The 13220-nt window shown below is 41.2% G+C and overlaps 1 protein-coding gene across 3 annotated transcripts in view; it reads left to right on the top strand.

The window, feature by feature from the left end:
• KIF24 (kinesin family member 24) overlaps positions 1-13220 on the top strand; it is a 42498-nt gene that overhangs the window by 23400 nt on the left and 5878 nt on the right. For all 3 annotated transcript variants that reach the window (XM_075932788.1, XM_075932789.1, XM_006122984.4), the window contains 5 exons: positions 3719-3840; positions 5459-5564; positions 8157-8228; positions 8870-8979; positions 9816-12281. In XM_075932788.1, coding sequence (XP_075788903.1) covers positions 3719-3840; positions 5459-5564; positions 8157-8228; positions 8870-8979; positions 9816-12281 — 2876 coding nt within the window. The remainder of the gene's footprint in view (positions 1-3718; positions 3841-5458; positions 5565-8156; positions 8229-8869; positions 8980-9815; positions 12282-13220) is intronic.

Raw genomic sequence — 13220 nt, 5'->3', positions numbered from 1 at the left:
CATGAGTTGTTGGCGATCTTACACGACCGCTGAAAAACTGAAAGTTGTTAACTATGCTGAGGCTCATGGCAACAGAGCTGCCAGCCGTGAATATGATGACATAGCAGAGTCTAACATTTGGCTTTGGAGACGGCAGAAAGAGCGCCTGCAAGCACTGCCTAGGATGAAGATGGCTGAGCGAGGTAAAAACGCTGCATATCCTGAGTTGGAGGCCAAGCTGGTTGAATGGATTACTGAGTGTAGACAGCAAGGCGGTGGTGTTAGCATTGCTGAGGTTAGAATGAAGGCTTTGATCATTGCCAAAACGTGCGCTAACACAGCCCGGTTTAAAGCTTCATATGGCTGGGGCGATCGGTTTATGAATCGTCATGGCCTATCGGTCCGATGCCAAACAACAATCGCACCGAAGCTACTCATGGACTCAGACACCAAGTTACTGCAGCTCCAAAAGTTTATCATAAAGCTGCAGAAGCAGACCTTTCATTAATTGGTAACGCAGATCAGACACCATTAAATTGATAATCCCTACGACAGAACACTTGAACTGAAAGGTGCCAAGATCATCTCCATTGCTACCACAGGCCATGAAAAGTCTAGATTTACCGTAATGCTTGCTTGCATGGCCGACGGAACGAAGCTGCCTCCTTATATTGTGTTTAAGCGCAAGACAATGCCAAGGAATGTAATCTTCCCGAACACCATTCACATGCGTGTTCACCCTAAAGGCTGGATTGATGAAGCTTTAATGCTTGATTGGCTACGGATGGTTTGGGCGAAGTGGCTGGGTGGACTTATGAGAAAGCGATCTCTAAGTTTTGGATGCATTTCGGTGTCATCGTATGTCATCTGTTAAGAAAATGCTTCAGCAGGACAAAACAGACTTGGCAATTATTCCTGCTGGAATGACCAAAATGTTGCAGCTGCTTGATGTGACAGTTAAGAAGCCAATGAAAGATGCACTATGCAGGAAATGGAACCCCTGGTTGTTGGAAGGTGAACATACATTTACTGCAGGTAGATGTATGCAAACACCAACACTGCAAGATATTACCCAGTGGATAGCGGATGTCTGGCTTGAACTTGATCCCGCTATGATAAGGAAAGGGTTTCTGAAATGCAGCATCTCTAATGCTATGGAGGGCAGCGAGGATGATGCCCTGTGGATGGATCCGAGCGACAATGAATCGGCCGAGGGCGAATTACCGGTATGCGAAGATGACTATTTGTATTTCCTAGATTAAGATATCGAGGGCTATACCCTGGAAGATATTGCTCAACTGTTCTAGGAAGATTCTAACAAAAGCGAATTCGAGGACTTCGAAGATGAATAGACGATCAATTAACATACTGGTAATGGACACAAATCAGATATTAGGAATGGCAACATACAAAAACCTGTAGGGGAACACTTCAATCTCCCTGGACACACAATTGCAGATCTAAAGGTAGCCATCCTGCAGCAAAAAAACTTCAGGACCAGACTTCAAAGAGAAACTGCTGAGCTACAGTTCATCTTCAAGTTTGACACAATCAACTCTGGATTAAACAAAGACTGTGCTCGCTAACTACAAAAGCAGCTTCTCCTCTCTTGGAATTCACAACTCCAGATCAGCGACTAGAAGTGGGCCTCATCCTCCCTGATTGGATCCACCTTGTCATCTCCAGCCTGATTCTGGCCTGCATATTTAAACCTGCCTCTGGAAATTTCCACTACATGCATCTGATGAAGTGGGTCTTTGCCCACAAAATCTTATGCTCCTACACTTCAGTTAGTCTATAAGGTGCCACAGGACTCCTCGCCACTTTTGGTATTTGCTTGTTTGCGCTGCAGTATTGATTTCATTTGTTTAACTTACCTTTTTGAAACTGTCTATATAGTTGCTTGTCGATGCTAATAAAAATCACCTTAATCAATTGCAGGACACCAGAGGTTAATTGCCACGGAACCGCCAAATGAAAACTTAAAAAAAAAAAAAAAAAAACTATGGATAATGCGCGCCCTGGCTTTAACTCTTAAAAAAAAAAAAACAGGATAAAAGTGCGCATTATACTCGAGATTTTACGGTATAAAGGCAACAATGTCAGAAATAGCAAGGATGTAGGGACAGAATTACATCAAGAAGATCAAGTGGTTGCTTAATTTATTTTTCATTTGCCTTCATGGGTCCAGGTTTTTCTCTGAAGAGGCTTTCTCTAACTCCTATAGCTGTTTCATTTTAATCTCTTCCTTCTGTATTTTTGGTTGTGAGGGGCTTGTGAAAATTTGAAAATAAAGTTGATATAGAAATTTTGAAAAATTGGATTCTTCAGAATTATGATTGAAATACCGTGTGGAGTAACTAACTGGGCTGGCTGCTGCTTTTTAAAGGTACCTTTTTTCTGTTGATAAACAGCTGATGCTCAGCACAAACAGCGCGTCAGTCTTTCTTCTTTACTCAGCTGAGTAAGACATGGGTACAAGCTAGTTCTCTATGGTGTCGTGTACTGAGCAAGCTGAGGCTGAATCCAGTTGCCTATGGGATTTGTGTTTCATTTTTTCTCTGTAAGGAACTGAAAACTAGATCTGTACCTGATATTGTAGTTGTCTTATTATTTAAAACTTGGGACAGTACTACCCATTTAAATATCACTCAGACACTGTCTTCTGGGGTTTTGTTTTTCCATTTACTCTGAGCACAAGGTTTGCTGGAGACATTTCTGCAAATGTGAGTGCAGATCTGGTGTATAGTTGATAAATATATTCCTCTATATCATCATATCCTGCATCCGGAAGAGTTATTACCTGCTTTTGTTCAACGGTGTCTTTCCAAAACAGCTAATTTTGTATTGTCTATAGGCTCTTTTGAACACAGAGCCTTTAGACTGATTTGATAGTCTTGAGTCGCATGCTACCAATGTATTAGAGACTTCAATGCACACCTCAGGATTGTTTGATACTTACTGATGCACTGTCCTCTGTTCACAAACTGTCTTGCATTTAGTTCTGGTTTAACAGATATTCAGGAGCTACAGCAGCCAGCCAGATTGCTGATTTAGAGTGGCTCTCTCGTAGAAGGCAGTACTGTATATTTATACTAGAAGATTTACCTGGCATTGCTCGGGTCCTTAATTCAATTAATTTTTGTTTTTTTGGAAAATAAAATGCAAATGTCCCTGCTTCATTGAAATCATTGCTCGGGGGCGGGGTTGAGGGGGTCAGGGTGCAGGTTGTCCTGGAGAGGGGACTACCCAAGCCCTCTCCCATCATAGCAGCTTCGGGCCAGGTGATAAAGGGGAACAGGCAACATACGAATCAGAGTGGAGGGAAACTTGAGGTCTCCCCCGTTTAAAGAGCTGGCCAGTCCCAGACCGGGGTCACACTACATTACATGACTTTTAGGTTTTTGGCTGACTACACCTTTCAATGAGATTAGAACATGAATTTTAAAAAATATCATCCAGCTCACAAATTCTCAGGGGTAACTTCTGAAGCCTCAGTTTGTTGTTTTCATTTCTACCATGCGTTTATCCCACTTGATTTTGTATTGTAGTAATTTAACAAATAGGAATGAAAGTTCAATTCACTGACAGTCTTAGCTGTGATAATCTCACTTTATAAACATTTTGTCAGCCACGCTCAGTACCATTATATGGGGTTCTGAACCAATACACTGTATACGAAGACGGTGCATGTATTGTCTGTATAATTTACCTTTGTTTTGTCCTGATTGTTTTTCAGGTAATTTTGAAGGGTGGGAAGGAACGTAGCACTGGGGCGACTGGAGTCAACTCAGATTCCTCCCGTTCTCATGCTATCATCCAGATTCAGATTAAAGACACTGCAAACAGAATGTTTGGGAGGTGAGCTTGGAAGCTGAAATATTGGCTTTGATAGAGACATTTCAATTTCATTCTTTTAGCTTTAAATGAAACCAGGCACATCTGCAATGACAGGACAGCCATAGCTACTTAGTGAGTGATAGTGAAGAAGTCGAGTGCAAGGACTGTCAGGATGCAAACTGTGACTTGAAAGAGTGTTTGCTGAGCTCCTAGGTTGTGTAAAACAGTGACCCAATACCGGAGGCCATTACAGATTGGCCTCTGGTTGCAACAATAAACGGGTATCCCTCTCACCTAGTCAAAGAAAAGATGATCAACTGCCTGTTATGTCTGGATGTCTAAACATGTAGTAAGTATCAGAGGGGTAGCTGTGTTAGTCTAAATCTGCAAAAGCGGCGAGGAGTCCTGTGGCAACTTATAGACTAACTGAAGTGTTGGAGCATAAGCTTTCGTGGGCAAAGACCCACTTTGTCAGATGCATGTAGTGGAAATTTCCAGAGGCAGGTATAAATATGCAGGCCAGAATCAGGCTGGAGATGACGAGGTGGATCCAATCCAAAAGGCTCGCTAACTACAAAAGCAGCTTCTGCTCTCTTGGAATTCACACCTCCAGATCAGCTACTAGAAGTGGGCCTCATCCTCCCTGATTGGATCCACCTCGTCATTTCCAGCCTGATTCTGGCCTGCATATTTATACCTGCCTCTGGAAAGTTCCACTACATGCATTTGACAAAGTGGGTCTTTGCCCACGAAAGCTTATGCTCCAACACTTCGGTTAGTCTGTAAGGTGCTACAGGACTCCTTGCTGCTTAAACATGTAGTAGTCACCTTCCAAACAAATAAAATACAATCTTTATCCCAAAAAGCTTATTCTAATTTTAAGGCAAGACAGCAAGTCTAAACAACTAATAATGGGAAGATAGGGAAGGAAGGAAAGAGGATGAGTGCATAAGGTTACAAATACAGGATAGGTGGTTATGTAGGTGTGTCATGTTTTTAGTTGTTGAAAGAGTGATGAAACTGGGGTGAGAGAAAGGATGGATGCATGTGATTGTGGGAGAAGATGGGGAAATTATGGAAGGGAGAGGGAGAAATGACAGATTGGTAGAATAGCTAGCATCCAAAGAGGAAAGTTGGGGAAGAATAGGAGAACAAATGGAGATCTTGAGGGGAAAAAAGACTAGCAGGAAGCCATCTGACAGTTCATGGCATCTGTTGCTTCCCTTTGAATACATTTCATACACTACACTGCATTTCTGTCTGATTAGGACAGACAACATTGGAATGAATCATCTGTCTTAGCAGGAAGGAGACCCAAAAAGTTATTCTTTTTTTAAGTGATCTGTGTTCTCTCTCAAATTGCTGGCATTGTGATCATCTAGAGATGTGAATGCAGTACACTTGAAATAGGTATTCCATTAAACTGTGGAGCACTCTCATCACAAGTAATTAGACTTCTTGTTATGACTGCTTGTTACAGTGCCAGAATGCTCTGACTCTGTTCCAGTAGCTGCTGGTATTTCATTAATGGGATGCTTCTGAGACACTAACAGTGGGCATTTCACCCTTCTTTATGGTAGTGTGTTGTTGCTACCAGCTTTAAAAAATCTAAAGTAAAAGCATCTTTTGTTTTTTCTAGGATCTCTTTCATTGACCTGGCTGGCAGCGAGAGGGCAGCTGATGCCAGAGACTCAGACAAACAAACAAAAATGGAAGGAGCAGAAATAAACCAAAGCCTTTTAGCTGTAGGTTACTCACATTTGTAGGGAAGGTTTTAGTAATTATTGTTCTTTAGCCTGGTTCTTAGACTGACAGAAAACAAGTAACCTATGGATGGATCCCAGTGGAAAAGAACACGATATTAAATGTTGACAATTAAATTGCTCTCTAGTCGTGAGTCAGATCAGAAGAAAAAGACTTCGTGAGGAAAAATAACTTTTAAAACATTCTTACAGCCAGATAAATATAGCACTGAAAAATCAGATACTGTATAAGAAGTCCGTGTCATATTTTCTATAGCAGATTAATATTCTCTTTTTCTGTGAGACTTAATACAGGTTTGCAAAAACACTAAGATCCACTACTTAAAATTGAAGCGTATTTATCATTTATTATTATGGTGATGTTCTCAACTCTTAATTGTGTGCATATAAACACCATCTAATACCTAAGAACAAGTGGGTGGAACCATTGTGCACTAATATACCACAAAAATGTTAAAGGACAAATAAATCATACAATTTAGATCCAGGAGTCCTAAAACAACCTTATTTCCATCCACTTGAATCATATATGCAGGTAAATATTTTACATTTCACACTGATACGTGATTTTTATGTGGTGGACCCTATTGTAATATTTGTGTACAACACATTTATTTTGACATTTGAATGCAAAATTATGCCCTTGAAAAGTGAGAGGATGAAAACCATTCCCCTGACTGCCTCTGATCTCATACAGTAGAACCTCAGACTTATAAACTGATCAGTTAGCAACACACCTCATTTGGAATTGGAAGTACATAATCCAGCAGCAACAGAGACAAAAAGTGGAGAGATGAGGGGGTGGAAGCTAGTACAGTACTGTATAAAACTACTAAAAAAGGGAAAGTAACGGTTTTCTTGTGTATATTAACTTTTCAAAGCTGTATTATGTCAGTGTTCAGTTGTAAACTTTTGAAAGATCAACCATAATGTTTTATTCAGTGTTACAAACAGCCTCTGAAGCCTTTGTAACTGAGGTTCTATGGTAATTCCAAAAAATCTGAATGAATTGTTATCATTCTTTCTAGAAAATGTCCCTTTTAGCTAAGGAAAAAGCATGAGACTTCTCATGCTGAAAGGAAATATTATGAAGACATTTATAAGCTCATTGAAACAAGTGTTTAAAGAGATAATCAACTTGATATTAGTGAGTTTCAAAAAGAAGTCTGTTAAAAGAAGTAAAGCCCACCTTTCTACTTCTGTGGTTTTAGAATCAGATTTTTCTCTTTCTCCTGCTGTGTGAATAACCCACACAAATTAGAGGAAATTTGTGACTATACAAGACAGAGTGAAACTGATTAAGTACTTCGTTCACTACAACACAATTGGAGCATAACTTGAAAAGTGATTTTTTTTTTTCTTGAATCTTCCCTTCAAAATGTGATCACAGGGGTCTCCCATTGAACCCTGCCCTGAAGAAGAGTTTTTTCCTCAAAAAAGGGAGAAATACTATAGATCTTTAAGAGTAATTTACCACTAACAACGTACTCAGGGCCGGGATAGATTCTCCATCCCGTGAACTCTTTAAATCAAGGCTATGTATCTTGTCAAAAGATACATTATAGCTTACACAGAAGTTTGTGGGCTCCATGCAGAAACTCTGGCCTATACTGATAGCAACTTAGGCTAGGTGATTGTAAAGTTCTCTTTTGGCTTTAAAATCTATGACATTCACTAGAGACTTTGACGTTGATTTCATGTGGAAATGCTCAGATAATAGTCATGGTCAGCATTATAAAACCCTAAAACAAATATATAATCTCTTTCAGTTAGAGTCCTCTTAGGTGTAATTTCTAACACTAATTAAAATACATTCAGAAAAAAAAGTGTTTTGAAATGGATAGTGTCTCATTAAGAATGCAATGCCTGTTTCAAGCTAGAATTACTACCATTGTATTGTAATCTAAAGATATTTTCTCCTCTCACTCCTTGCGCTCGTAATGGCTTGCCTCGATGGGCGCACAGTCCATTTCCTCCATTGGAGAAAGTATCACTCCGGTACGGATTGTGACACTCTTCAGATTGTGCTGGTGCATGGTAAAAAGACACAGACATTTGAAAATGTCAGTCTTTTAATAGGCAACTAATAAATCAAGAGGCAGATGTTTCTCCAAGATTACGTGCTGTTCTTGCTGTTGATTATTAATGCGAAAATAGATGGTGGGTATATTTTGCAGGAAGGCACACTTGCATTTATCTGCTCCTGTCGCTTTAATTTTAATGGGAATTTTATAGCTCCAGTTCATCCTGTGTTGAAAATGTAGCCCTAATGTTTTATGTGTGTCAATTATGAAGCTGTCCAAGGGTGACTATCTTCTTATGAGATGGCAAAATAATCACTCAGACTTTGAGACTGCAAGTGTTACTGTGCATATGTTTAACTGTGGCTCTCCAGAAACTGGCAACACTCCTTAGCATAAGGAAAAGCATTCTGCTGTCTGTTCTAAGGATAGCAGGATGATAGGTGCTATTGCCAGATGGGGAAATGGGGAATGCTCATAGGTTTGTTTTGGGTGCAAGTTCAAACTCTCCTTTTATTGTGTGACTGATACACTTTCTCTCTCTCGTTTGTAGCTAAAAGAATGTATTCGAGCTCTGGATCAGGAACATGCTCATACTCCTTTCAGGCAAAGCAAATTAACTCAGGTAAAACAAAAAACCAAGCCAGTGGTTGACACGGCACTGAACAGAGCTGAAATGAAATAAGCCATGACTCTGCAACTGTGTATTGTTAACCCCTTACAGATTGGACACGTCCATAGCTTCCCAAGCATTCATTCTGATCATAGAGGAAGCAGCATTACTGCAGCTGACAACAAAAGCTATAGGCATTTACTTTTTGGGGAACAGTGTGGGGGAGAGTTTCCTAAACTCCAGGTTAAAGTTATTTTATTTCTGCATGAAGTTCTATATGGACACTCATGTAGATCTACTCCTTCTGAGATGTTCATATGGCGGACAACCACTTAAAGAGATAGTCTAGTGACTTCTTTGTGGTAACTATCATTCAAGCTTTTGTCCATATTGTGATACTCCAGTTGTAACGTGCTTTATTTTTGTAAACACTCATGCACTTTTGGGGTACCCAGTAAGAAAATGGGCTTGTTTAAAGGACAGATTCAACATTTGAATTTATCGTGATTTGTCATGTAAGATTTAAAATGGAGACAAGTTGTTCAGGCTGGAGAAGCGAGGGGCACTTGGTTCTAAGCTATTCAACTAGATTGTTTAAAAGAAATACATTAATTGCTAAGAATCTTAAGCTACATTTCTCCTCCTCCTCCAAGGTACTAAAAGATTCTTTCATTGGAAATTCTAAGACGTGTATGATCGCTAATGTGTCACCTAGCCACATAGCTACGGAACACACTCTGAACACGTTACGATACGCTGACAGGTAAGGGACTTAAATTTTCCAGATCAAGTGTCAAAAGAGTAATGGATAATTGGTTTGGTATGAACAATATTGGGATTGCATCAGAAGTGGTGAGCTCTAAGGACTAAGAACACAAATATTCAATGTACAATGCACTTATATACCCTTCATCTGCTCTGCTATTATATTGGGGCATCTGATTCTCTGGATCTTTTAAATTCTTCTTTCAGATAATTTGTGTCCTAACAGCTTGTAGTAATTAAAATCTCAGGGTACTCCTCATAATGGTAAGGTTGACAACCCAACATCCTTGACAAACTCCAGTATTATTTGTATTATGGTACTTCCCAGAATGTGTTAGATGCTGTCCCTATGCAGAGGAAGATGGATTTTGAACTCTACAGGGCAAGGACTCTGAATGTAAGCAACACAGAAGAGGGTGGAGGGGAAAGATAAGAGAATCAAAAATGTTCTTAATGTCAGATACCACTAAATGCCTTGTTAGTTGATTAATTTCCAATAGACATCAAGATAGAGGTGGGTCTTGAGGAAGGATTTGGAGGAGAGAAGAAGCAGATCAATTAAAACGGAAGGAAATTGTGTCAGTGGTATTCTTCACTTCCTAACTGTTGTGTATTGCTGTCATTCCCCATTCAAACTGCTGTTACAAATCTCCATAGATGTAACTGCATTTCAGTAGCAGATGATGCGATTCCTCCATGGATTAGCCAGCAATTCAAAGCCAAATTGTGACATGGAAGTCAATAACTTAATGTACCAATATATTTATTTACTTTCATGAGGTTGTAAATCATTAGAAAGCATTTAATTTTCTAATGTACAGCCCTTATTTTCAGGGTAAAAGAACTGAAGAAAGGGATTAAATGTTGTACCCCTGTCACAAACAGACGTCGGATAGCTGGAAATGTATCTCCAAAACGCATCCAAAACTCTCCTTCCGTGCAGGCAGGAGATAAGAGCTCTCCAAAAAAAGTAAAACTAGGGCTCCATCATCCTTTAAGTTCTTTGAGAATAAAGGCATCCCCTTCAGTGTTCCATCCAACCAATGTCCCATTTTCCTCTACACCAAAAGGAGCCAAGGGTCATACCCACAAAGGAAATCTGAGCTCACCGTGGCTCAGCCACAGCAGTCCGATTAAAGGAATGCTAAAGACAGGGCATCCCATGAAGAAAAAGACTGATGAGCTGACAGTACCATCTGAAAAGCATCATACCACAAGAGATTTTGTTGCCACAACTTCTGCAGTCTCAGAAACAAAAGAAAGTGGCCAAGGAGACCATTGTACTCCAAACAAACAGGCTGTCAGATGCCTGAAGGTACAGACGGTGCAACCTGTCCAAAAGCAGCTCATTTCCAGAGACGGCTTTTCCTTTGGAGATGGAAATCACCCATCAGACGGCAGTCAGCGCTGTGCAAATGTTTTTACTAAACAGTGCATTGAAACCTGGGCAAATCTCCCGCCACATCAGAAAGAAAGGGAACAACATTTGCGCCTTTATCACCAGCAGTTTCAACAGCCACCTATTCTACAACAGAAGTTGACCTATCAGCCACTTGAGAAGTTTTTAGCCCAATACAAACCCCAAGAAATTAGAGTTAAGCAAGAGCAAAGCCTCCCTCCCACTGACTCTCAATGCAAAGAGGGAATGCTGCTGGAAGAACTGGACGACAGTGATTTCAGTGAAGACTCTTTCTCCCCTATATCCAACCAAAGGAAGGTTAAAAGAAACACCAATGAGAGTAACCAACTTTCATTTTTCCTTCATCAGCGGGAAGAAGGAAGTGAGGAGGAGAGGAGCCAAGAGAGACAGGGTTTATTTTTTGAACATGCAACACGTACACAAGAGCATGGACTGAATGACAGCTGGGACTATGGGAGGGACTCTGCATTTCCAGAACTGGGGGAGTCTGTTCTAGATGGAGAGAGCAGTAAGACCCAACCCAACTGGAGCACAGAAGAGGACTTCACTATTGATACTTTTGTAAACAATAATACTGCAGAAAAACCTTGTTGCTTGCAGGAAGATGTTGTTCATAACTGGAAAAACAGCATAGATTTACCAGCTGATGCTAAACGATACAAATCTGAAAACAGACATCTAATTTCTCCTGGTGAAAGCTCCTCGTTCCCAGATAACAGGACACACAGTACACATGTTCCCTGCATATTGGATTCAGGGACTACAAAATACAACAAGATCAGCCTTCCACATTCACCAAGGGAAGAATCCATCAAAGATGGATTAACACCAGAGTCAGGAAACCTAGAAGGAAAGAAACTAAAAAATGGATCTAGCCCTGGTGGAGCTTCTAATATTTCCTCCGAATTCGCTTCTGAACAGATGGCCCCTCTGACCATGTCTCTCCTTGACAATGAGGAGGCGGCAGATCCAGAGAACATCCTTTCTGAGCAGGAAAAGGCTCTCCAAGTGAAACCGATGTTGGAAAGGAAAAGCTGTAGTCCCAACAAAAGATTAGAGGGAGAGGCCAGGCAGTTTCTTAAAAATAAAGCCTCACCAATGGGCAGTATGCCTGAGCTGGGTGAACAAATCTACCCATGTGAAACAAAGTCCTCTCTGCAGCACACCCCACAAACTGAGAACAAGCGGCTCTCCCAAGCCTGTCGGGGTGCAAAGCCTTCGTGTAACCTTGGAAGTTCATCTCCCTGGAATGCACAAAATTCTATGAAAGGTTTATTGGTTGGAGATGAACACTTGACAGAAGCATCTGCCAGGTGTGCCGGTGGAGAGAAAGATGGATTGTTTCTTCGTAACGTCAAGTGCAGAGAATCCTTAGATAACAGCAGGCATTACGATGCGGATGCTGAGAATACCACTGACAACCTGTTGAATGGCCCAGAAAAATCTAGCACGAGTAAAGGACCCAATGCTGTGCCCATGTCTCAGACTGCACATGCAGATTTGCTTGAAAAGGTTTATTTTTCATGTGCGCCATCTATTCTGAATGCAGGAAGAGGGGAGAGTATAACCTCCTCCCCCTCTAGAGAAAGCAGCCCGCTGCAGTCCAGATCAGAATTCAAGACCCAGGGCTTTAACCATTCAGAAGGTACCTTCAAGTTGTCATTCAGTGGCGAGGAAATAGGGCAGCTGAAGAATAAACTGATGCAAAGTATTTTTACACAAGACCATTCTGATGCTGCAGAACACGCTTCAAGATCCGTTACCAAAGAGATCAGATCATTAGCAAATCAGACCTCTTGCCCAAATCCATCCATCATTAGTGCTCAGATCAATCTGTCGGAAACATCGAACCAGCACAGAGAAGACCTGGGAAAGGCACAGTAAGTTTGTATCTACTACTCTATCTTACGCCATGTAGATTAGAGACAGGGAACAAACACATTGTACCTATGTTTTACTGTTTTTAGATAGTGCTATATGTACTATATAAACACACACACACTTTTTTGGAATCAAATATATAGAGAAGTTGTTAAATAACTACTACATCCCACAGGTAACAAATAGGAAACAGCCAGCCCAGCTAACCAGATAGTGAAATCAGATGCATAAAATCAAGCTAACCATTGCCCTCCCATTAGCTAACACAGTGTTTCTCAACCAGTGGTACGAGTACTAAGAGTATTCGAGAGACGTCTGGGGGGTAAGTCAACACAACTGAAATTTGGAGAAAATTGAATTTTTGTTTTAAGTTTTACAGCGCTTTATTACTTTTGTACTTTTTACACCCAAAAATTTCATCGCCCACCTGGCTACGATTAAGTTGTTTAAACAAATGTGTTGCAATGGTAGAGAAAAATTGTGGGCATCTGAAAACTGTAGGTACTGGGGGTACTTATATATTTTTTAAAGGGGTACTGTATAAAAAAAGGTGAGAAACACTGAGCTAACAGCTATGGACCCAGATGCACTGGATGTGATGCACCATTTCAGACAGCAGCAGTGCTTACTGACAAAAAGACGCATTCAGAGCAGTGGATCTCAGTGTGATCTGCGACTTGTCGGTGGGCTGTGGGCTCACCCTCCTCCCCCACAGCGGGCACTGGTGCACCAGCTCCGCTTCCCCACCGCACGGTTAGCACACCAGTGCCAGCTTCCCGGTGCAGGTGGGGGAGGGAGCCTCACGGCCCGGATCTAGCTTGTGGGAGAAGGGAGCAGCTCTGTGTGCTGCCGATGCCCCTCTCCCTGGCCGGGGCAATGGCAGTGCAGGAGCCTCCCTGCTGCTCCCATTGGCCAGAATCACAGCTAGCGGGAGCCAT

This window comes from Pelodiscus sinensis, chromosome 6 (genome assembly GCF_049634645.1).
Source record: "Pelodiscus sinensis isolate JC-2024 chromosome 6, ASM4963464v1, whole genome shotgun sequence".
Lineage (NCBI taxonomy): Eukaryota > Metazoa > Chordata > Testudines > Trionychidae > Pelodiscus > Pelodiscus sinensis.
The sequence above is the reverse complement of the archived record's forward strand: the minus strand, read 5'-3'. Positions and strand labels throughout refer to the sequence as shown.